Source organism: Glycine max, chromosome 6 (assembly GCF_000004515.6).
Source record: "Glycine max cultivar Williams 82 chromosome 6, Glycine_max_v4.0, whole genome shotgun sequence".
Lineage (NCBI taxonomy): Eukaryota > Viridiplantae > Streptophyta > Magnoliopsida > Fabales > Fabaceae > Glycine > Glycine max.
In genome coordinates this window covers 3,219,887-3,245,495 of record NC_038242.2, presented here as the reverse complement: position 1 = coordinate 3,245,495, position 25,609 = coordinate 3,219,887, and the positions used below count along the sequence as shown (strand labels likewise).

Here is a 25,609-nt window from a genome sequence, read left to right as displayed (position 1 = left end):
TGATTTATATTTATGAAACATTAATTTTTTTTATTTAATACTATTTTTATACAGTAGTATTTAGACTTGTAGAATTAAATAATATTACTCTTTAGGTGTGATTTCTCAAGTCCATCTTCTTATAGTTAAGGACTTAAGGTAGATGATTGCTCCGGACAAAAATATTTAAGTGTTAGATTTATTATGTCTTATTTATTAAAAGAAATATTTAAAATTTAAATTCTCAATTTCCACATAATAAACGTGTATGACTAGAGTTATTGAAAGAACTAAAACATTACTATAATGTTAAAGTTTTGGGGAATCAAATAACAAATTAATGAAATTAACACATAAGAAAATAATTAATATAATTCTTTCAATATATTAATTTCTCCAAATTAATTCTTAAACTCACGATCTCAACCCGACAACCCGTATTAAGGTAGTGTGTAATGAGAATAAAAAACAAGTGAAATGAACAGTAAGGTGACATCTGGTTATAGTGTTTTATTTTTCATTTTTAAATAAAATAAAAAATGAAAAGTGAAAATACTTAGGTTAAAATTTAAAAAAAAAAATCTAAAAATATTTTCAAAAACAGACTTAAAACTGAAAAATAATGAATCAATGTTTTTAACTTTTTCTAAAAAAAAAGTGAAAATGATAACATGATAAATATTTGCTTTCTAAATCAAAATAATCATATTTTTTAAATCTTAAAAATTTGAAAATAAAAATTATTTTCAAAAAATAAAATAGAAAATAAATACTCAAATCAAACATCTTCTAAAATTTGAAAGACACTTTTACTTTTTATTTTAATTCAAATTTTTATATTTTTATGTTTTTTCTTTCCACCTATCGAACCTACACTAAAAAAAATGAAAGTGCTAAAAGAATATGGGTTATGAAATGATGGCCCACAAGTATCTTGATCGAGCTGGTTGAAGATGGTGTCCGCAATACAGAGTCAGAGCTTAATGATAATGTTTTCCCCATAATCATAAAATAGCATAACAGTACATAATTGCTGGTGAGGTAACATAACTACTATGAGCCCATATAATGCCCAAGGGGTTGACCTTTCTCAATTTCCATGACCTCCTGCAGTTTTTACCTGTGTTTTCACTTTCCCACGAAACAAAAATTTCATTATAAAACAAAAATGAGCTGATTATTAATATAGAATATTGTCATACACAATGACGACAAAAAATTTAGCTCCGTCTAACATGGACATTGTAAACCTTAGTCCCATGATGGTTGGATATATATATATATATATATATATATATATATATATATATAATGGACACTAAACTGAGATCAAGTATTTGTCATAATTTCAATTAGGTTCCCACCTCAACAAGCAAAAGGTCATAACAGCAAAGGCCAAATATATTAATAATCAAAGCAAAAGATACACGAGGATCATTGGGGGTTAGACCAAACCCATGAGGAAACAATGCAAAAATCTACCTAAACATGTAATAGGAAAAAACATATCTGCCATGTACAAAAAGAGAAGTGAGAAGTGTGGGGGTGAAATCCCACCAGCAAAAATCTTGTATAGTGTTGACATTTAAGACAAGTCTATCTGGACATGAGTTACCTTCACGATAAATGTGACCCACCACGAAGTTCATTGATCTGGTGAGCCAAATTGTATTTTCCCACGTATTTTGAATCTGCCGTGGGACTATGCTGACATCCTTGAAGGCTAGGATCACTAATTGAGAGTCGCATTCCAACCAAAGATTCTTTCATGGCTTATCAAAGGCTTTTTCAATAGCTTTGGAGCAGCCAAAAGCTCTGCATATAAGGCCCTCTTGATTTCTGTATTCAACGCATAACAACCCAAGATATTCGCGCGATGGTTATACTGATTAATGGTTTGTAAGAAAATTCATATCAAAGACGACACGTACTTTATGTGGTTTTAGAATACGGATTGAAATACTTACTTGATAGAGACAAAGTCAAATGTATTGAAATTGTCTGCATTATATGAATTATTGAAATTAAGAAGTCAAACCTTCTATTGCATTATAACATGCTCTAAATTATAAAGTTTTCAATAGGACAAATTCTATCAAGCAATTAAATGTAGTGACATGAGACTTAGTTTTACTCTTTATTAACCCTAGATCTCCTATTATGAATTTAGTGGCTACGGTCACGTTTTTTTACACTAATAAGAATTAGGTGTTTAAAGTTTATAAATAATTAGTCATTTTTATCAGTAGATTAAGTACACCAAATTCATCATAACATTCATCCGTTCATTATAATTAATTGTAGACCTAAGAGTTTATTGGAAAATTCTAATATGATCATGTTAGATGTATGAAAATTTTGCTATTTAGTTCTTGTAGAAGTGTTTGAATTAGTTCTAATTTTAGAAGATGCGACATAGTTCTAATTTTAAAATTGCACAGACTCATTTGAATTTTCTTTAATTTTAGAAACTAATATAACAATGCTATACACTTTCAGAAATTTAAATAGTAGTTTACTCTAGTTAATCTTTATAAGATTTTACAAATGCTGTTAGTCATGAAAGTCCCTTTTTACTTAAGGGAGAAAAGAAAATACGATCATAGATGCTGAAGTGCTGAACCACGTGGTTTCTAAACTGAGACAATAAGGAGTGTTTGATTAAAAAAAAATTATTCTTCCAATTATAAAAATGTATTTTATTTTTATTTTCTTTTTTTATAAATATTTGTAAAAGAAATCGTGAAATAATTTTAATTATTTTAAAATTTAGGTTTTGAAGATGAAAAATAACATAAAAATAAAGTGTCAATTATGTAATCTAAAATAAAAATAATTTATCAAAAAATAAAATAAAATTTATATTTTAGATGAGAAGTGTTGACAAATGGTAACACAAAAGTTAAAAAGAAAACTAATTAAAATATATTGGCAATATAAAGATTATTGCTATTACTATTTAATTATGAATTATCATGTATTTGAAAGCTATTATTTTTATAATAATTATTTTAAAAGTTACATATAAAATATTCTAGTTAATTGAAAATCTAAGACAAAATTAAAACTCTTAAAAAAATTAGGTTAAAGTATTGACATTTCTGTAACAATAGCTGACTAGTGTGAAAGTTAATGACAGACCTCAAAATATAATAGAAAAGTTCTGACAAAGAAAGCATGCTTCTCTTGCTGGTTTACACTCTCGGACCTTAGAAGTCAGAACAGTTTTTACTTTTTACTCTTGGTAGTAATCTTCGTCTCTGTCAAAACTTGTAAAGGGCTATCAAATAATATTAAATTAAAACTAAATTTCTTTCTTCTCTTAAATCAAGCATTTCCTCTTTAATTTTATTCTATTTATCTATTTTCTTTTCCTCTATTTATATTCCATCTAGCAATCAGATACCCATAGTGTTAGTTTCTCTGTATTTTTTTTTGGGCTTCGACTCTCCCTTAAATAATAATAATAATAATAAATAAATAAAACATAATTTTACCCTGTTTGGATTTTTTTAATTTTTCTAATAAAAATTAGATTGTTTAAAAACTCAAGTTATGAAAACGTTACAATAAGGAATTTATATCCGCTATTTTAACATATTTAATAAGTTATATAATATAATATGATAATTAGATACACTAATATTACATCGTTATTCCATGCCAATTATATATTTCATTTCAAATTATAATTTACAGGAATATGTGGTCAATGATTAAAAAAATATTAATAGGAAGGAAATTCTTTATGAACATGATTCGTATATATTATAAACCAAAAGCTCAATATTTTAAAATAATTTAGCCACAAAATTTATAGTCTAATTATTATTATTATTATTTTCTGTCAAAAAATATTATTATTTTAATATATATTGAGTTTTTATTTAGTTATGTATGTTTATGGAAATTGTAATAATGTAAAAGTTGCTTTTAATAATTTATGGATAAGATGGCGTATTCAGCATTTCCATAATCAAATTTTAAACGACAGATCAAACGTAGAAATGATTTGTGATCGTCAAAAAGTGCGACGGGTATATATGTGTTTAATAACCGATTTTCAATATGAAAATGATAAGAATCAGTGTGTTTGGTTTCTTTGGAGTTTGGACATTCACATTGGGTGGCTTCTTTTTTTTTTTTAAAAAAAAAAACACTTTTTTGCATGGCAATTCGATCCTTAATGCGAACAAATCCTAGTGTGTTTGGTTTGATGATAAAAAATTATTACGAGTGCAAAATCATGATGAGTTCACCACAAAAGCAACTATTTGTTGCTTAAAAAAATCACGGTGAGTTCAACCCAACACCAATCCAAACATGCAAGTCAATTCTTATAAATGACAGGTAACCCATCTTGGTAACGGGTGTAGTCCGCAGCATAATCATTTGATTCATTTCCAAACACACAAATTAAATATATTCTGCAAATGACAGAGTGAAGGCAAAGATGTTTACTTCGGATTTGGATTGTGAATTTCTTTAATGGTTCCCCTCACTAGTCTCGACAGTACAAGTTGCACATAGACATTCCCACAAATAGTTGAACGTTCAGTGCCCTCAACCTCCTACATTTATTTCTCTGTATATGGTTCATGATCATTTCGACCACAAACGACATAATTTTCATGTTTGGATTGGTTCTTGAAAATATTCAATTTTCTCTTCTCTACCCCTTACTCTCGTTATTTTGCTATTTGATTAATGTGTTAGTAGTTTTGCATGTTTAAATCTAGGTATTGTGAAATCCGCCAAAGACCCAGTCACATCTTCACTGGAGCCCACCACTCTGACCTTTGTAGTTAATCGACCAAGTTGTTTTCTCGTTGCTATGTAGAGTATAGAATGCTATGAGACAAAGAGGTTAGTAGTTTGATCGGAGATCATAGGGGCCATGGAACGCTATGTTATTTCCTATTATTGATGCTAAAGTTTCAAATTCTTGCTCTGGGTTAGAATCTAATTTGCTTTTCGAGTTTATAGCCATTGATTCTAAGACACTGTGGCGATCTCATTCGAATAAGAAGTTTCCCATATTGTTTTTGTTTGGTTCTATGCTTTAATGGGAAAATGATAAAGATTTATATGTCGTGAACTTAATTTTCTCCTTTTGAAATCATCACATTGTTCTTGAAATCTAAATGATTTTTTTTTTTTTACTAATTCACGTTATTTAATTGGAGAACGGAATTCTCACCCCTCGCATACAGTTATTTTGAGTTCGTTCGTCAGATACACCAGAGGAAACCAACCCCTCTCCCAGATAGTAAGTTGACCAAGTTCTTCAAGATTCCAATGGCAAATGGAAAAAATGGTCGAAGTTTAAATGCGGTGCTCGTTAGGTTAACTAAAATAAATTCCTCTCACCTTGACAGAAGTTCTAATATAAAATTTGTGGACAAGATTTGAAAAAATATTTGAATTATATTTAATGATTTAAAATGAAATTTACCAGAATTTAAACAATAGATCATGCTTAACACTTGGGGCTTGACGACATACAGCTACAACGGGAATTTATTTGTGTTTGACTTATCATAAAAATTAATATAAAGAAAGATGATTCTGTCTTGGGATTTAGAAACATATTCAGATAAAAATCCAAAAGTAGGCCAGACATAGTTTCTCTCCGTTTTGACTTGCGCAGAGTCCTACCGAACCTAACCGAGCATGACCCTTGAGTTTTGACTCGTACATGTCCGATCTCAACTACTCCTAAATTGCCCGTGACTAATATAGCTGGACACAGGACACCTCAATCAAAATCCATAATCCAGAATGGGTACTACAATGAATCCACATTCCGGGTGAAAGAATCCTCCAAAAATTAAGAGGGTCAAAAATTCAATGCTGAACAGCAAAGACTATGCAACACTAAAAATAAAAAATGCGAAGACCATAAAACAACATTGAATTCTAGTAAATATCTTATAATATTAGAGGTGGTTAAACAACAAAACTCTGTTCCTTATTGCCAACCAGTTTACCTAACCACCAATTAACAAGTCAACAAAGTGAAGCTCACTTCAATAATTTTCTGTGTTGCTTTCATAATAAGCTCGATATCCCAGTCAATGATTATCCACTACCATTGACAATCGAGGTAGGGCACTGAACAATAAGGGGGGTAAAGCAGATCTGTAAAGTAGTCAGCACACCAAAGTAAACAAATTCCACTATATATACGTCAACCACTCCCACGCTTAAAATGTTCTCTAATAAACCTTTCCGCATGAGTAGGGTACTTATCTCTAATGTATTCCCGAAGCCACTTCTGATAGGAGAAATCGATCCAGCCACCATCAGTTCTTACAACAAAAAGACACCTTGATTGTCGATATTGGGGATGACGGTCAACCTACAAGAAAATAAATCACATATTCATATCCTGCAGTGTCTGTCTGCTTTGGAGAGTAACCAGAGCAGATCATTGACATGCAAATCCAAATAATAATGGCTGAAGTTCAACAGTCTTGAGGTCAGTCAACCTAAATTTTAATAAAATAGGAAATGCATATGAAAAACTAAGAAGTTGATAATTTCAAAAAAAGAAAGTATTTGACTTCACTTCTTCAAAGTGAGTACATTTGATTGGATTAATGGCCTTAGTTACCAAATTTTAATCGAAAATGAGGGGGACCGGGGATGGTCTTCAGAACTGATTATCAAACCAATCACATTCAAACAAGTTGTAAAGGATAAAGTGAAATTCAAATATGAAGTTTTATTATATTCCACAATAGCGGGATTTGGAAGATAAACTTTCAGGATCATCTAAGCAAGAACTATTCAGCATAAACATGATAAGATCAATAAATTGGGATTACCCAGCCAACAAAGGAATAAGAGTAAAAGTATATCTTCTTCACTTAAATGTAAATGAGAATATCTAAAAGTTCATAAAGATCAAGCACAAATATACCTAATGTATCTATCAGTGGCACAATAAGTAAGGACATTTAATTTAACTGGAGTGGTAGCCTAGATGGTAATAGAACTATAGAATATAGCATTTCCTTCAAAATAAGTTAACATGCAAAAGAAACAACAAGAAATATAAAGAATGAAAAATCTTAACACCTTAAAAAGCACAAAACTGACAGAACTGCATAAGACATATTGCATTGTTCCTCTTGTTTACATTTTGACTTAATTACACTTTTGCTCCTCTTGTTTTCACTAAAATTTGATTTTTACCCTTGTTTTAGTTCCTTTGTTCCTCTTCAAAATTGATAATTTATTCCCAGTCAGTTTGAAAGTGGCGGGACATGGAATTTGCTGCATGAAAACACCTTTTTTTTTTAAGGGAAGAAATAAAAAAACGATTCAGTGGAACTCCAATTTAATGATTTTGTTTACAATGAAATGATATTGTTCAATGCCACAAGCAAAAGAGAATCACTTTAATAATAAAACTACAAGGGAGTTGCTTGGATCAATTTGCAAACTAGATCAATTTACGTGGAAATGTCTGAAGTACAATTAAACTGATTAGCCTAACACTATTTTTTGGGTACATAAAGGGGGTTGAACCTCAATTAAATCCAACATAACTTGTATACTAATCTGAAGACTTATCAAAAAGACATATAATGTATAACTATTTAAATTTTTTAAATACAAAAAAAAAAAACTACTAAGTACTAACTTAACCCTGTCAACAGACTGCAAATGCGAGTCAACTTTCATTTTGCATATTGTGGTCTTAGCCTAGTAACAGAGAAGAAGAAGAAAGGAAACGGCCATTTAAGTTGGGTCACCAAATTGTTCTACATGAATGGAGGGATAAGTTACCAATTGTTTGATAATTCTATTCAAAATTTCAGCTTTTAGGCATTTAGCTTAATCAAGGCTTCAAATGTGATTTCACAGAAAAAATAAAGCTTGGAACTATAGTTGTAGAAGTGACTTAGAGAGAGTTTCACTTTCATAAATATTTCAATTCATAATTGGCAATTAAATTGATTCCAATTTTGCTCTATCAGGTTTTCATCATCACTTATAGGAGACAGGTCTCAAAAACTATCTCATTAGGGTCACTGATAAATCTAAAACACATGTAGATCCACTGGATTTGGGCTAAATTAATGAATAATTATGTGTAAAATTGAATGGATTGGCTGCAATCACGGAATAATGAGGAGATTAGATAAGTGAAGGTAGAAAGATACCAATGTTTAACCGCTGAATTATTCACAGCACTAACTTCACATTGTGTGTTTCCTAGCTTCTAGCAATTCCATTGCATTTCATTCATTCTACTACATTGTCGCATTTTACTCTTTATTTTGGTAACATTAGATCAACACCAATCCTCATGGTTAGTTCAACTTGCAATAGCTTGATTGTGGATGGTAATTGACACAAAATCTACATGAAAATTATACTCTACTCATCATTATATTACTTGTGGTGATTAGTTGTTTGTCTAAGGCAGGCAGCCAACAATTAGCAATAACCAAAAGTTGAACAAAATCAAATGAAATGCCTGAATATAAGTTTAAAGCATTTGAGTTTGTCTATCTTATCCTGTGATTAAATTTCCCTCATAAACAAACTAATCTGTTAAGACTTAAGATTAACAAAGTATCATAGGCTACATATGACTAGTGTGTTTGAATGTCACACAAGAATCGATTTTACCCCTCAAAATCATGGTGATACCATGAAATAGTAGAAGCAATTATTTGTTGCTACATATAACTGTTTATTTCTCACCATGAAGCTAATCCTAACACACTAACATCAAGGCCAGGGGTCCAGATTTAATGAGTCTGGATTAGGGGTGAATTGATGGTAGAGAATAAGTGGATTAAAGGTTCATTCGATATGTGAGGCTAAGGTGAATTTGGAAGCTATGGGATGGGTTCAAAGAACTGGATTAGTAGCTGTTTGGAAGCAGTGAACAGTGACATATGGGTAATTTGAAGGAATCATAATTGGCTCTCAAGTCTCAACATTGTAGTAAGTACCAAGTAGTATATTTGGGTAACAGAAGAGTCAGCAACCTATTTTAGCCAACGTAACCAAATTAAAAGTATATCTTGGAAACCTACTCCACCCACCACCTCCTTTGCTAGCAAAGCTTACCCCTGCTAATCCAATGGATTTTTTGCTTTGCCTATCTGTATCATCATCTCACCAAAATTTACACCATCATTGCCAACTTAGTAAAAGAAAGAAAAAAAGACACTCAAATAGCCCTGAACCAAAAATACATAATAAAAGGAACAATGTACCAACATGAAGAGCCAAAATAGAAGGTTTGTTTTTTTGGTAGAAAAAAAAAAGTTTAGGGGAAGAGCTCCTATTCTAAGATCAAGATAAGCCAAATGACTCAGCAAAGGCTTATATTATAGTACTTACAAGTTACAAATGACATCTCAATGCAAGACAACCAAAAAGGATGAACCCAAGACCATCTAGTGGACTGTGGGCATTGTTCAATATCAACATTATAATCGGAATATAGCTCAAAATATCATACAAACAAATCATCCTTGCTTAAACTGATACCATGTGACTGTGAGACAATTACACCCCCTCCCAAGGAAAAAAAAAACTAGTCCAGATGGTTGTAGATGAAACAATACTAGATAGTGAGTTATATGATTTGTTTGTTGTCGTAGAAACAGCCTTACATTTACAGGGTATTGCATGGAAATCTGTATTGGCTGTTGCAAAGTTATTGATACTATCAGCGAATCCACTTCCAAGATCCGTTGTCCACAAAACAACTTGATAAAGTGCCCAAGCTTCCACAACAGGGGACGTAAGAGTCACAATACAAAATTTATAAATTCTTATGTATTTTTATAGAAAAAAGCTATTTACTTATAGTATATATTAATATTCATTTATGGGTCATTAGTTGGAGTTTTATGTAAATAGTTGCATTTGAAGAAAGAACTTTTGTTCAAATAAAATTATCTTTCAATGGAAGATACATGTAGGTTATGTTTGTGGAGGGGACGTCATATTGGTCTGATAATAGTGATTGTAATATAATCTGGACGTAAATTAAATATTTAATTTTTTGTTTAATAAATATTTTAAAGATTTTATAATTAAATAAAATTTAATTTAAATTAAAATATTTTAATTTTGATTTTTTATTTTAATCTAATAGTTAAAATTAATTATTTTATTCTTAAATAAAATGATTATTCTCCCTCTCTCTCTATATATAGTTATAACATTGATAATAGATAATTGGAGGTTTATAGGTTTCACGTGATGAAACAAAGGAGGGATAATTGGTTTTTAGTTTTTTCTTCTTCTTTATTTTAATGGTATATTTTATTTTATTAAAATAATAAATCTTGTGACAATTTGTAATGAGCCGCAAGGATATGAATAGTTAATATAATAAAGGGTTATATACGCGTAAAAAAATTTATCCATATTTTAATTTTTAACAACTTCTCTTTTTTAATTTATTTTTAAAAAATATTTCATAATTTTATTTTGATTTAAAAATTAGTTTAATTTTTTTCAACCATATTAAATCATTTTTATTTTATTTTTATCTTTATATTTGATCTTTTTAACTGATTATCTTTTTAATTCAATCTATGCTTTTCATCTTTGTAAATTGAAATTGAATACATTCTTCTAAAAGAAATAGAATGTGAAATTTTTTTTATATTTTTATATAATTCTTAAATTTAATTTCAAGTTTAAATTAATTTAATAACTATAGACTAATAGATTGAAAAAAATTAACTAGACTAAAATATTTATCCTCAATAAACCATTCTCCGATTCATCTAATCAGTTGTTCTTATATTTGAATTTATTAATTATTTATCTTTTCAAATTCAGCTCAAAAAATTTATTTCTCAACTATCTCAAGCCATTTTTTTTTTATCTTTAATTCGTATATCTAAAGCGATTATCTTTTTATCTTTAAGGCATTTTTTTATCTTTAATTTGCATATCTGAAGCCATTTTCTTTTAATCTTTATTAATTTGTGCATCTGAGTTTCTTAGCCGTTTATATCTCTTTCAATTTATCTTATTTTTTCTTTATAAATTCAGTACTTTTTTAAATGGATGTCAATAAATAAAAGTAATCTATAAAATTGAAGAATTATTTAATATAAATTTTAACTATAAACATTTATCCTGTGGATGCACTAAACTAAAATAATATTTTAATCTAGAAGAAATAATATCAATTTCTCTAAATAAAATATTTTGTTCAAAACAAAAAATAATGTCAGTCTTCAAAGGCGATAAAGAGATATATAGAAGCAAAATATTTGCCAAATAAGATAGGATATTGCTAATATTTAGCTAAATGACGAAATTTGCGTTAATTAAGATGAAGGAGAAGACTATACAAGAGAGGATCGCGTTTGGTATTTGCCCCTAGGGTTCATAGTTCTCAACAAGAATGGGCGGCGTTGCAGCGGTAACCATTGACGACATCCCCGACAACTGCTTGGCTTGCATTTTCCAGTTATTTCCCCCCGCCGACCAGAAGAAGTTGTCCCTCGTTTGTCGCCGCTGGCTCAAGGTTGAAGGACATACCCATCACCGTCTCTGCCTCACCCTTCCTTACTCATCAGTCCTTGCATCTATTTTTTCTCGTTTCGACTCCGTCACCGACCTCACTCTCCAATGCCCTAATCTCATGAGCATGTGCGACGGAAATCTAGTCGTCATTTCAGACCTCTGCCCTAATCTCATTCGCCTCCAAATCACCAAGTGCTCCTATCTCTCCTACGCTGGCTTGGAGGTCTTAGCCAGGAGTTGCGAGCGTTTAAAAAGTTTCTCTTGTACATCTTGCACTTTTGGACCCAACTCCATTGACGCACTTATACATCATTGCACTACTCTCGAACAACTCTCCATCGAGTATTCTACTGTCACAACCCACGGAGCTCAATTCCTAAATTTCTATCCTTTGATTCGCGCCAAGAATTTGACTACTGTGAAGATTGTTCAGTGCTCTGTTGAGGAGTACTGGGATATGTTTTTTCATTCGTTGGCGAGCCAGGTTACGAGCTTGCTGGAAGTCCACCTCGATGGGTGCGGAGTTAGCGATAATGGTTTGAGAGCGATTTCAAAATTACCAAATTTAGAAACTCTGCATCTGGTGAAGACCCATAAGTGCACCCACGCAGGACTGGTTGCAGTTGCGGAGGGATGCAACAAGAGTTTAAGAAAACTTTGTATTAATGTGTCAGATTGGAAGGGCACCAACAAAATAGGTGACAAAGGTTTGATAGCGTTTGCTAAGTGTTGTAGTAATCTTCAAGAATTGGTTCTCATTGGTATGAATCCAAGCAAAGCGAGTTTGAAAATTTTGGCATCCAATTGCCAGAGTCTAGAGCATTTGGGGTTGTGGGGAAGCAATAAGTTTGGCGACACTGAGATATGCTGCATTGCTGGAAAATGTGTGGCGTTGAAGGAACTCCACATCGAGCGTTGCCCACGTGTTTATGATCGTGACATCAAGACGTTGGCTGCTAAGTGTCCCAATTTGGTGAGAGTGAAGGTTTTCGAATGTAAATGGGTCACTGAAAGGGATGAGTACGTGCGCTACCACCGCCGTTTAGTACATGTGACTTGCAAGCCACGTACTGCATGTCGATCACCCTTGTAGCTAGTAGTTTATTCACGGACTTCTATTGTTAGGTATTTGCTTCAATATTTGTTTTCTTGATACGTTCCAACTGTTAGGTTAGTTCATAATTCTTTCCGTTCAAAATTTATGGATGCTGTAATTTTTTTTTCCAGAATCATTCATTTATGATTACTAATTATTTTCCTATATATATCCCTATTTAAATAATTACTCTATGACTTATTTCACAATTTCTGTATGCATTAACCTTTAAAATCCATCCAAAGAATTAGCTAGGATATATTTGATATTTACTTGACACTTTTTCTTAATTATTTAGTTTGAAAAGAAATATTACTTAATTAATCAACTCATCATACTTTTCAACCAAATGAGCTAGGTGTGTGAAACTAACGCATCATTTTCTTATGCGAGAATTGAACTAAGGTAATATATGATTTAAAATATTTGACACATACTAATCAACTAATTGAGTAGAGGAGATTCCTTAATTTTTAACTTTTTATATTTTTTCATTTTTATTTTCGATATATTTATTTATTTATTTTATCTATTTTAAATAAATTATAATTTTATTATTTTTCTATTATTTTTTTCAGTTGTTTCAAGAGCTAATTTTACCAAATATTTATAATTTAATAAGTTAATTTTTTCAGCTTTCAACTACTAAATAATTTTTCAACTAGTTTTGTCCAACATCATTATTTTTGTAAGTTGTTTTTTTAAGAAAAAATCTTTGTAAATAAAATACCATATAGCATCATAGCTAGCAAATTTTCACCTAATTGTTATCGTGATGAAAATTGCATCACCAGCTTTCGTTTTCAAACGATTTTAATGAATGTGTATAACCTATTTTTATATTTTCCTTTTTTATCTTTTTTATTTTTCATGTGCAGGTGAAGCAAATCAAAAGTATCTAATTCAGTCGACCAAGAAAAATACGTAAGTTATCGTAAATTCTTTAGCACATATCTTAATATGAGAAAATAGCACATATCTTATATTTTCCTTAATTTTTTTCTTGTATTTTAATTTAGAATATTGATATTTCCTTTTTAAAAAAAAAGTGTTTGGATCCTATCCCTTGCTAAATTGAGCTTGCTAAGTACAATACGTTTTGCCCCTTTGTTAATCTTCTATTCATTCTTCTTTGCTCTTTAAGTCAATATTAGGCCACGACTTTCTGCGCCCAAGAAAACACTTGCAACATAGGGGAACGTATTGTATGAGTTTTTTTGGATACAGAACGAAACACCTAGACCCAACAAATATTAATTTTGCTGCCTTTCTTGGGCCTTCTGGACCCAACATTATTTGGGCTAAACAGATATAAAAATTCTCACTTGTTGCATTTTTACCTTCCTTTTTAGAACCCCTATTGCGTTGCCTAGCATAAATAAATCAAAGTAAATACAGAAGTTTTCCAAAACTTGCCTAAACTTCATTTTCCAAGCTAGCCATGGTAGATAAGGAGCAAGTGAGACCCCTAGCCACAGTAATAGAGCCCCCAAGCAGCAACGAGCTAGGATGAACTTCACTTATAATTTATTAGTTTATTTTAATCAACGAGGATAAACTTCACATATTATATATTAACGCTCCTCTTACACGTTACTAATTCATGTATGCATAAAAACAAATGCAAACCTTGCACGGATGAACATACTAACTTACAAAATACTACCAATCAGTGCTGAAATAAGTCTGTGCCAATGCGGTGTTGTCGCTGGAATACTGTATCCGTTAAAGAAGATCGAAACGAGATAATAAATGGGGGGAACAAGTATGAAAAGATAGAACGGAGAGTGGGACTCTTTTGGGGTCTATTGTGGTAGCTGTCAATTCGTTTGCTTCCTCAGCAAATGGGATGCATTGCATTGCCCACTCACTCCCTGCTTATTTTAATTTTGAAAAAAAGAGTTTCATTTTGATATAGTTTTAGCATATAGAAACTTATTTTATCAATCAATTAAATAATAATTTGAAAAAGACTTAGATTTTGATTATGATAAATTATACACTAACAACTCACATTTATCAAAAACAAAAAACATGTAAGAAGAGCTTTTTTTAAGATACTACTTTGTATTTTTTTTAAGTTAACCTATTCTATTATTAATGGGTGATGCGCTCGTTTGATTTAAAAATTGGTAGAATGAATATTAAACTGTCGAGATATGTATCTAATTTGATCTCAACTACATGTTTATCCTAAAATAATTTTTTATTAGAATGTGTAAGAATTAATTAATTTTCTTAACTTAAAAATAAATAGGAGGTGGTGAGAGGTCGGGTAAGTGAATGGGCTTTCAAAAGAAATTAGCTTGTGTTGTTGTCCAAGTACAACACTTAATGTTAAGTTAACAAGAGAGGGTTGCACGATGCTTTGAGTGTCCATGCCGGAAAAGAAAAGCCACTTTGTTACTATGTGCAACGCAAGTGCTGAAATCAATATCCAACAGGACCACTTCTACAAGAGACAAGCCAACTAGACAGCCAGGTATAGTTGTGGCATAGTCGATAAGTAGCTAACTCTAATTAGCTAGTTTAAAGGATCAAAATATGACACAACATGCCACTCAATCAACTACTGTTACAAGATAAAACCTCTTTCTCAACACAAGAAGTCAAGCCCAATCTCCATGCATAATAGACCACCTCCATTTAAGTTGATTGACATTAAAACCTAAATATAAGATCCATAAAAATTCATCCATGTATCTTGATAATCTGGAATGCGACGTGGCATACCCGAAAGCCCTAAGAAATGCATGGGAAAGAGGGTCAGATTAACCCCCAAAAATGGATTTGACCTAAAGTTTCAGGGTATGTCCGACCAAAGATTTTACCCACCCAATAGTTAAATCCTGCAAATAAAGCAAAAACGGCTCCCATAGAAAATACATACTTCAACTTGAATTGAAGTTATCCGATTATTACACCAAGATATAATAATATTTTCTTTGAGAGTCCGAGCCAGAAAATTAAGTTCATCTCATATTTTTATAAATACAACTAGTGTCATTGTAGTAAATAAACATTTATTACATTAGAGTCATTGACTTTAGTACTGTTAGAAAGCCTTTTATAGATATCTATCTCCTGTTCATGGTAATCTAAATCCTGCCACAGAGCTACACAATCATCTGGAGATCTTGAACCTCAATTCATGTGGATTATACTTGGATCGATCAAAATAAACTAGAGGTCAGGTAAAATCAGCAATTCTATCTCAAACGCATCATCAAGATTCAGGAATCTTCTCGCCTAACATTGGCACACAATTTTGCCTTTTTGAACAAATCTGATTATTCCCCCAGTTTAGTTAGAAAAAACACAAGAAAAGAGTTTCATTTCTTAGTCTTGTGTACACTTGTAGTACACTAGTACCATAGTTGGAATTATCTCTTAATCAAGGAACTTATCTCACCGCTGACCATAAAAGAAGCAACTAATTAATCATAACTATCTGTAACAGAAACAACGGTCAACTGTTCAATATTCATTACACAGCTGGACTGGAAGGAATTCAGTATATTTGGGAGATGATGGAATGAGTTAAAATTAAAAGTGACAAGAGAAGGAACCATCTCATAAATAAGCTTTTCCTACGTATGATATTTCTAGTGCTAACCCGTGTAATTGAAAATATCAAACTCTAACCAATTTACTTATACGATTTCTTTTTAGTTATAATAAATGGTTTCACCAGTCAACCAAAGTGGAAAGGGAAATGTGAAGGTCCATGTCCCACTGTAAAATTACAACAAGTCGAATTGTCTTTTACAACGGTGTGTGTTCACTTCACCCCCACATTGGTGGCTGCAAGAGGCCAGTGGGTACCATCCTCACTTTTGTTTGCATTTTGCCTTTTAAATTTAATCTTGTTGCCCCCATTTGGCCATTCATTTCCCCACTCTGTTTACTCCGTGTCCGCAGAAGATGGAAAGTGGATTACCTTTGCTTAATTATCTCTTGCAGCAGACTCTCAGAACCATTTGCACTTCTCCCAATTCTTCCACTCCTTCTAAGTGGGTATATGCTGTCTTCTGGAGGATATTACCTCGCAACTTTCCTCCACCAAGGTAAGTATACAATGTAACACCAATCAACAAATACAAATAATCAATGAATTAGTGACCAAATTCAATAACAAAAATCACATCACTTGTTTAGTGACATTTTTTTTAAATTACATATAAATTATTCTGTCATTAATTTTAATTTTTGTTACAATAAGTTTTTCTGCTTGGACTGGTTGATGCTTTAAATGAGAGAGATTTTTGGGTTTATTTTATGTCTGTAGCCTTATAATTGATGTTTTACAGGTGGGAATTTGGAGGAACTGCTCTTGATCTCTCCAAAGGAAATAAAAGGAACTGGTAATGGTAATTTTGTATGCAACTATGACAAAACAAATCCATGTCTCATGTCTGGTTTCAATAGTTCTTTTTTGACCAACCGAAAAGAGGTTTCCTTGGTTAGGATCCTTGTCTGGGAAGATGGGTTCTGCGATTTTAACGAATGCGAGCAAAGGAAGAGTGGTAGTGGTTACTTGAACGGTAGATTTGGAGCTGACGTATTCTTCAAAATGTCGCATGAGGTTTACAATTATGGAGAGGGGTGAGCGTTGACATTACATTTACATTTTCTTGCCATAAGAAGATTCATTATCTTTTCCTCTGTTTTCCTAAAGTAGCATTGCAAAATTCAAGTGAAGCAAGAGGGACAACATAATCCATCCTTTGATCTATATATATCTGCAGACTCGTGGGAAAAGTTGCCGCAGATAATAGTCACAAATGGGTTTACAATGAGAGTCACAATGAGTGTGAATCTAGCTATATTGCTTCATGGAATGCTTCAGTCGAACCTGTAAGAGAAGTCATTGTTATAAACAGAAATAGTTCTAATTTGTAATATATTTCTTCACATTTTCTCCCTCTCTCTTAATCTTAACGCTTGACTCAATTCTCTTTTTTTTTTTTTTTTTTTAATTTCATGGTACTTGTCATGATAATACTTAACAGCAACCAAAGGCGTGGGAGTTTCAGTTCAATTCAGGCATTCAGGTTGGTATAAATTCGTTCACAAACTTCACATGAAAAATAGAAAAAGCTAATGACTTTTTATGATTAATTCACATTGGTAGAGTATAGTCATAATCGCCGTCAGAGAAGGCGTAGTGCAATTGGGTTCTTTTAACAAGGTACATACATAATTTTCTCACCCCTAATGTTTCTCCATCTTTGCAAAATCTCCATCACTATTAAGAATTAATTCACATGTTCCTCAGATATCAGAGGACCTGAATCTGGTGATCAGCATACAGAGGCAATTCAGCTACCTTCAGAGCATACCTGGTGTGTTTGGTATTCAAAGACCATACCTACCTCTTCAACATCCATACATTGTGAAGCCAAGTTTCATAGAAAACAATGCAATGACTCTATATGATATGGGGTGGAACACCAACCCTCAGAATGGAGCACCAGGCCCATCTCTTTGTTCAGGTTCTCCTTCTCTACCACTACCAACCATGCCCTGTAGTTTTGGAGCTTTGCTATCAAAGTTACCATCTGGAATCCCACCCTATAATTCCACTCAAGTCCTTGATGCAGGGACACAAAGCACCATTGAGAGAGTGAAGATAGAGGATTGTGAATTTCATCCTACCCTTGATGACGATCACAAAGGAAGAAAGGTCGGTTCCCTGAACAAGTAGCATGGATTTGGAATTGGAAGATTAATTAATTAAGAGACAGGAACCACTTTGACCATAATGACTCCTAAATCATAGTCAGTATGTTAAGAAATGGTTAGTTATTTATTTTCTTTCACTTGGCCACAATGTGTATTGTGGTATGTTTATTGGTGGCCGACAACCTATCAATCATAGCGATCACTGTTACTGTTTCTTTCTGCGCGCATTTATGTAATGATCAATGCAATGCAGACATTATTATCTAGATTAGAACAAAACTACATTCAGCTTTGCTTCTTTTTTCTTCTGAAAAAGATATTCTCTTAGTTACAAAATATCAGTCATTTTAGATTACTTTACATAAATAAAAAATAATCATAAATGTATTTATAAAATTAATTTTATATTATTATTAATTTATTTATATATTTTTTGTTTACCATTAATATTATAAATAAAAATGTAATTAATATTATATTAAAAAATTAAAATAAGAACTGTTGTGAGATAAAAAAAGAAATCACGATAATAATTATAGGTTGGAGAGAGTATATTGGTGCCGCCTAAACTCTATGCTAGAAAGTTAAATAGCGCGCAATAATTGAAAATTAATGAGGAAATAATATGAAATTAGGGTCCATTCCATATAGAAGTATTTAATGGGAAATTTTGTAGTGATGATCCTATGATGGTGAAGGAAGGATGGGGTTAGAGATTTGAATAACGTGGTGGGGATGGAAGCGGTGTTCCAGCATCTTGTGTGGCTGTGATGAAAACGAAGGCAGTGATAATTGAAGTCAGCAACTCAGCATCAAGCTGCTCTGGGCGACAATTAGTATTTGAGCCCTGGTCCCCCAACACTCTACTATTCCTTTCACAACTCCAGTCCAGGAAATGAATTCTCTCACTCCCAGACACACACTATTTAGATATTCTTGTCAGGAATTAGGTCCCAAACCCAATTCAACTTTACAATATCTTGTTGTATAAAGTGGCTATATAGATTCAAAAGGGATCAATTTTTTTTTACATAATCATTTAATATTTTTATAATAAATAATAGATTTAAAAATATTTATTATTAATTTATGAATAAAATTAAAGATATAATTTGTCACTAGAAAGTTTTTAAATAAATATTAACTTAAAAACATATGTTTCTTATATATTTTATTTTTATCATATATATATATATATATGATCCTAAGGTCTACCGGAGGAGGGGACCAAGGCCCCTACTTGTCCACCTAGATCCATCCCTATATAAATTAGTTATCATTACTATTCAAACATTTAACCTTTGGTAGAATTTTAGTTGAAACAAATTATTTAAAAAATATATTAAAAAAATAAAATTATATTTGTGAATGATATTTTAAAAATTAAATTTAGAAAAAAAAAATAATTTGGATGATAAAATAAAATTATTTTAAAGCATAAATATATATATTTTTTTTAAAAAGTTTGTTTCAATTACATTTTTAATCCTGTTGTATTGTGATAATGTAATTTTGATCTCTGAAATCCTAATTACGTGAATTAAAATTTTCAAATTTTCTATCATGTACAATCAAGTCCCCCATTCTAATTCTATCCAATATCTTACCTAATTAACTAAAATGACAAATTAGCATGACATGGCTACAATGACATATAAGGTGCTCTAACTGTGTTACATAATTATTGTGTTAGACATGCTTTTGGATATTATTTTTACGACAACAATGGTAAGAAAAAAAAATGTTTTTTCATTCTTAGATAATTAATGACTTAAACATTCAATGAAACCAGGATGTAGGACCTGATTAAATGAAAAAAAAACCAAAAAAAAAACTTAATTGACACAATTAGAAATTAAAAAATTAAAATTATAAAATTGCAATATCTAAAAGACTAAAATTGCATCATAGCAAAAATAAAAAATTATAAGTCTTGTACTTAAAATCTTTTTTTATAAAAAAAATATAATTCAATTGGTTGTATAAGATTTATGATTCATTGTAAATTTTTTATACCTGTTTTTGATTCTTACAACTAAAAAAATTTACTTTGTTCAAAATTAATTTTACTCACTTCAAAGTTAATAACGTTTACCCTCCAAAAGAGGAAATTGTAATGAGAAGAATCTCGAAAGAGAATTAAAGTACCTGCTTGATAGCCGCATTAAAGAAAGTTGTTTGACGTAATTTAAATCCATACCTGCATGCATAACAAGTTTAGTTCTTGGACGTATCATCTGCATTTAAGTTAATCTAAACATGGTCTCGTGTCGTGCATGCCAAAATCAAAATTACAATAGCAACATTGAATTCAAATTTTAAACTAAGATGTAAAAATAGTGTCACCTCTAATTTCAATTGGCAAAACTATTATAAAAATGAATTTTGGAATTGGGAACCAATTGCAAGTAAGAAAATATTAGCACCCCACACCGTTTGTTAAAAGCAATTATGTCAACTATGGGCTGGTGTTAGTTTCCTCAGCACACTCCTGACAAAACATGTCGTGATTAAATCTGCAAGTTCTATCTATTTCCTGATTTTGCACAGTATCTCTATTATTATTATTATTATTATTATTATTATTATTATTATGCCCTGTTCCCTAATTGCACCTAAATATTTTTGAAGACTTAATAGATATTTACCTTCGTTCCTAGAAATAAGTTATACTTATTTTTTATAAATAAGAACTCTGCTCCCCGTAACCCCTCCTTTGTAGAAGCCCTAAAGCTGTATTTCAAGAACGCTCACACAATTCAATCCCTTCTTGTGTGTAACTTTTTTATTTCATCTGTAACCATCGCGAACATCAAGTGACTATTCCTAGCCCAAAATATTGCTAAATTTGTGTCTTGAAGCACATTTATGAAGTAAATTTTTTATTCACAACCAATGATCGTCATTTCTTAAGAAGCAAAAAGATTAGAGAACACAAGCATGTGAAAAACATAATTTTATTAAAAATCCCTGTGGGCTACATAGAAATTCTCCTAACTCCAACAAAAAGGATTTAGCTAGAGATAGAAAAACTAAAAACAAGGATTAAGAAGGAAGAGGAATAAAGAATTCCATAGATGCTTGAAGAAATGTGACCTTCCACCTTGAATATCTTTCTTGCATCTAAAGAATTCCTAAAGACAGAGAGCAATACCCTTCATGGCAAGTTCAAATTAGAGAATAGAGAATGAGTACCCTAATCTTCTCTTTTTTCACCTTTTCATTCATGAGCTAGATGACTTCCACTAAACAGAAGTCTAGAACTCTTTTAGTCTTCCTGTTATTTCCTGAAAATAAAATAAAAAATAAAATAAAATAGAAATTAAGGTAAAAAAAATAGAAGATAAAGCATATAATGTCTCTGATTCTAATATTATAAAATTCATTTATTTGAAGATAAAATAGGTTAAAACTCATAAAAATCCGCTCAAATCTCCTAAAATTAATAGAAAAAAATAGGTAATTCTAAGGATTGTAAATAACTATCATGAGTAGTAATACATGATTAAAAAAATTAACATCGTATGACCATTAATTAAGTTCTAATAGATTAAGCATACGATATTTTTTTATAAAAAAAACCTATAAAAAAATTATGTTACATAAGTAATCATACAGTTAATGAGGTAAAACCAAAAGCCCTTAAGTTTTTATATATACTAAACTGTTACTTATGATTGCCTACTCTTCTAGCACTCTTAATTATTTTTTTCTTTTATTCTCTCGTCATCTTTAATCTATTTTGAATTTTACCTTTGTATTATCTAAATAATAAAGGATTCAATTATCTTAATTAATACTTATCAAAATAGTCTCCACAGGATTATACTTTAATTTAAATCTTAAAATACCCAACTTTATCTTATCCACCACATGGTTAAAATTATAAATTACCATGTCACGAATAAACAACTTTATTCCAACATCATATAAATGATTAATCTACAAAAGTACGAAACCAATAATAATCAACATATGTTTGTTAATTGAGACTTATAATATAATGCATCACCCAACATAAACAGAGTGGAGCGAATAACAAACCATTAATCCATCAGTATCCCAACACATTTATGATTATGCATTTTTTTTCCGATAAGATCATAAAAGCTAGGAAATAAGTACTAAGCTGGTCATGATTTGCTTAGGTTTATCTTGTTCCTACCTGTAAAGTCCCAGTGAGTTTAGCTGGAGTTATCAGGGTTTGAGGGATTTTGGCCACTCTTTATGGGATATAATGTCAGAATCGCAATTCCACACTTTCCTGCAGTGTCTTCTGCTGTATTACGTTCCATTCTTACATAACCTGCCTCACCCCAATTCTCACCCCATGAATTCTTAACAATCCAATAATCAATTCCATTTTCTGTTCCGTACCCAACAGCTGTAACACCATGGTCTATTGACGTGCCACATTTTCCTGTGAATATACCCTGGAAAATTAGGACAAATAAAATATACTAGATTAAGTCAGTAAATAAGAAGTAAAGTTATTGTAATTTATATTTGAGAATTGAACAATTTTTAATGTATTCTCTCTGGACTTAAGTATAAGCAATAAAAAAAAAATTAGATCTAAATATAAATAAATTAAATACTAATTAATTTTTATTTTATTTAATGATAATATTCTTATTATGTGATTCATTTAATAAAATTTTATTTCTCATAAATCATTTATTTTTATTTTACAAGCATCATTATGAAAAATATTTGAGGAAGATTTTTGAATTAAATATTATTAACTAAATTTTTTAATTCATATGTTTGATAGTTAAATTTGTTTATATTTAAATTTGGAGAGAGTATCTCTTTAGATTAGATTAGTTTAAATGTAATGCATTGCTAACTTTAAGTCCGTCTCTCTACTCACATTGTAGGTTCCTTTAGTTCTTTACTTTTCAAGTAAAGTTGATTAAAAAACTTACTGATTCATATAATTGAAACTCTTTGCCATATGCTTCAATATATGGCAACGCTCACTGGTTGATTTGCTACCGCCTTTTTCAAGGCTAATTCATCATAGGCAGGAACACGTTCGTAACCATCAACTGCATTTATCTATAGATAAGAAAAAAATTATATAAGTATTATAATGAAACTATTAGAAACATTTACTAATTTATCAAAGAATCAAAGGTAAAACTAACCTTATATTGATCACAAATACCAACAGCACCTTGAAAGGGGTAATCCTCTTCGGTGTCAATGCCACCATTGTTGATAATGAACTCTAAGGCATAGTCCCGCAAGTCCACCACTACATCCTGCATTGACTGTTCTATCACAGTCTGACAGTGCAGTTAGATTGCCTGTTACTATCTTTGTTAATTCCTTCCACTGCGGCAATGACTGTGAATGTCCTGCAGCTCTCTATATTAAAAAAACAAAAAACTTAGACAAGAAATGTATAAGATAAATAAAAGTAACGTTATAAGCTTTTACAGTTACAATAGTATTCATAATTAAGCAATATATTGTAGGTTAAATAAAGAAAGCTATGAGTGAAGCACAGTTCAAAACTTCTAAGAAATTTTAGCAAAATTTTAGGATAAGGAATAGAAAATTAAAAACATATGTTTAATTAGTAAAAATAGGGAAAGAAATTAAAAAAAATAATCAAATAAGATTTATAAAGAATGAAAAGGGAAAAGTTTTAACAATAAATCAGGATATTACATAGAAATAAAAATTATTTTTATAATTTTTTCAATGTTTTTTTTTTTGTGTAGGGATCTAAAAACTAAATTTTTATCGCAAAAAGTGATTAAAAATATAAGAGAATGAACAAAACTTGATTTGTTATCACAAAATTTGAGTTTAAGAGATAAAATAAATTCTTAAGTGGACGGATAAGCATAAAGTCTTACGTCTTCATAATTTATTTTTATTTACATTTTTTAGGTTAAAGTATCAAACACTTTAATTTTTATTCATTTTTTCTATTTTTTAACCTTTTTTTCTAATCCTAACAAAACAGAACATAAAAGAGTGTTGTATTTAGAAAAAAAGCTAGTACTCATAATAGTAGACGACAAACAGTACAGAACTTACCGCATTCTGATTGGGTTTTGACTCGGACAACAGCGCCTTCTTTCCTCCAATCAACAGATTCCGACAAGTTGTCACTCACGCGCGGAGCGTAACGGCTACTTGGCCTGGTCATCATTCTGCTGCGATCAGCGAACCGGTTCAGTCCAACCTTGTATGTCCGGTTTCCAGCATTGTGCTGCTCGACAAACTTAAGGTTTTCTTTGGATCGATCTGAAACCTCTCTTCCATCTCGTCGATGGCATTATACACCTTGCCATGCTTCGCAAGCTATTCCTCGTATATACTCATTACCTCCTCGTCGCTCCTCCACCCTGACTTGTCCGCGTGGCTTCTGTCATACGAGATTATCGACAGGTCCAACGCCGATGACACTGCCAAGACCGTGAAGAACAGGATGAAGATCGTGGCCTTAGAAGATCTGTTGGTACCCATTTTATATTTTTCTTTCGCTGCTTCGTGAATGGGGTGGGATGATATGTGGTTTATAAAGGCAGAACTCGGAGGTGATGATAATATATAAAATTAAAGTTGATGACTGAAATGTTTGGGGTTAAACATATAAAAATATCGATTGCGGGTGCTCATGAATGCCGTGGCAGTAGAATAAATAAAATTCCTATATGGCATTCAGGCTGTTTTATATATATAACAATTTTAAATCAGGCACGAGGGTTATTTGCTGCGGGCGGGACACTTATTCTTTACACCTGAGGCAGGGAAATGAGTAATTTTTAATATAACTATTGAATATATTATCATCCAGCGATATTTTGCATAAGAAAAAAATGTTTTGCATAAAAAAGTTATTATTTGATGATTTTTATTTAAATATTGGAATCGTTGTAGAAAGCAATATAAGTGTCTTTTGAGGGATGACTTTTGTCAATAGGCTTGTGATACGATACGAGTAAGGGTAGGCAATTGTCTGATACACCCCATTTTTTCTCTTTTGCACCCTTACTTTGTCTTTTAAAATTATTATTACCAAACTACCCTCAGATCCTTTAACCTTTCTCTTTTGTAGACCTGCATATAGTAGCCACTCACACACACCCCCTCCTGTGACCCTTTCATATTCATCCAATTGGGCGCATCTTATATTCCTTTCCTCATGTCGTTCAACACTTTCCTCTTGCAACATTGTTCGGCCCTTATTTACCCAAACATTTCATTCAATTCAACCTTGGTGATGGGTCTCCTTTGGTCCTAGCATAGTGTGGTGACGAAAAAAGATTAGATATTGGACTATTCACCCCACTCGGAATCATCCGA

At 31.3% G+C, this 25,609-nt stretch overlaps 2 protein-coding genes and 1 pseudogene across 3 annotated transcripts; 2 read left to right on the top strand and 1 right to left on the bottom strand.

The window, feature by feature from the left end:
* Positions 1-11,380: 11,380 nt before the first annotated feature.
* Positions 11,381-12,595, top strand: LOC100791336 (F-box protein SKIP2). The gene has a single exon (XM_003527674.1). The coding sequence runs from the start codon at positions 11,381-11,383 to the stop codon at positions 12,593-12,595; it is 1,215 nt and encodes a 404-aa protein (XP_003527722.1).
* Positions 12,596-16,439: 3,844 nt separating this feature from the next.
* Positions 16,440-18,582, top strand: LOC100793250 (protein RICE SALT SENSITIVE 3). 2 transcript variants are annotated; one of them, XM_006581185.4, is made up of 8 exons: positions 16,440-16,665; positions 16,909-16,962; positions 17,066-17,203; positions 17,347-17,455; positions 17,611-17,652; positions 17,733-17,789; positions 17,877-18,093; positions 18,202-18,582. In XM_006581185.4, the coding sequence occupies exons 1-8, from the start codon at positions 16,523-16,525 to the stop codon at positions 18,303-18,305; spliced, it is 864 nt and encodes a 287-aa protein (XP_006581248.1). In that variant the 5' UTR covers positions 16,440-16,522; the 3' UTR covers positions 18,306-18,582. The 2 variants fall into 2 exon arrangements, with proteins under 2 accessions (XP_006581248.1, XP_014632734.1); XM_014777248.3 differs by having other exon boundaries at positions 16,443-16,665; positions 17,877-18,582.
* Positions 18,583-21,857: 3,275 nt separating this feature from the next.
* LOC100791139 (cysteine proteinase RD21A-like) lies at positions 21,858-24,897 on the bottom strand (annotated as a pseudogene).
* Between the last annotated feature and the right edge of the window lie 712 nt (positions 24,898-25,609).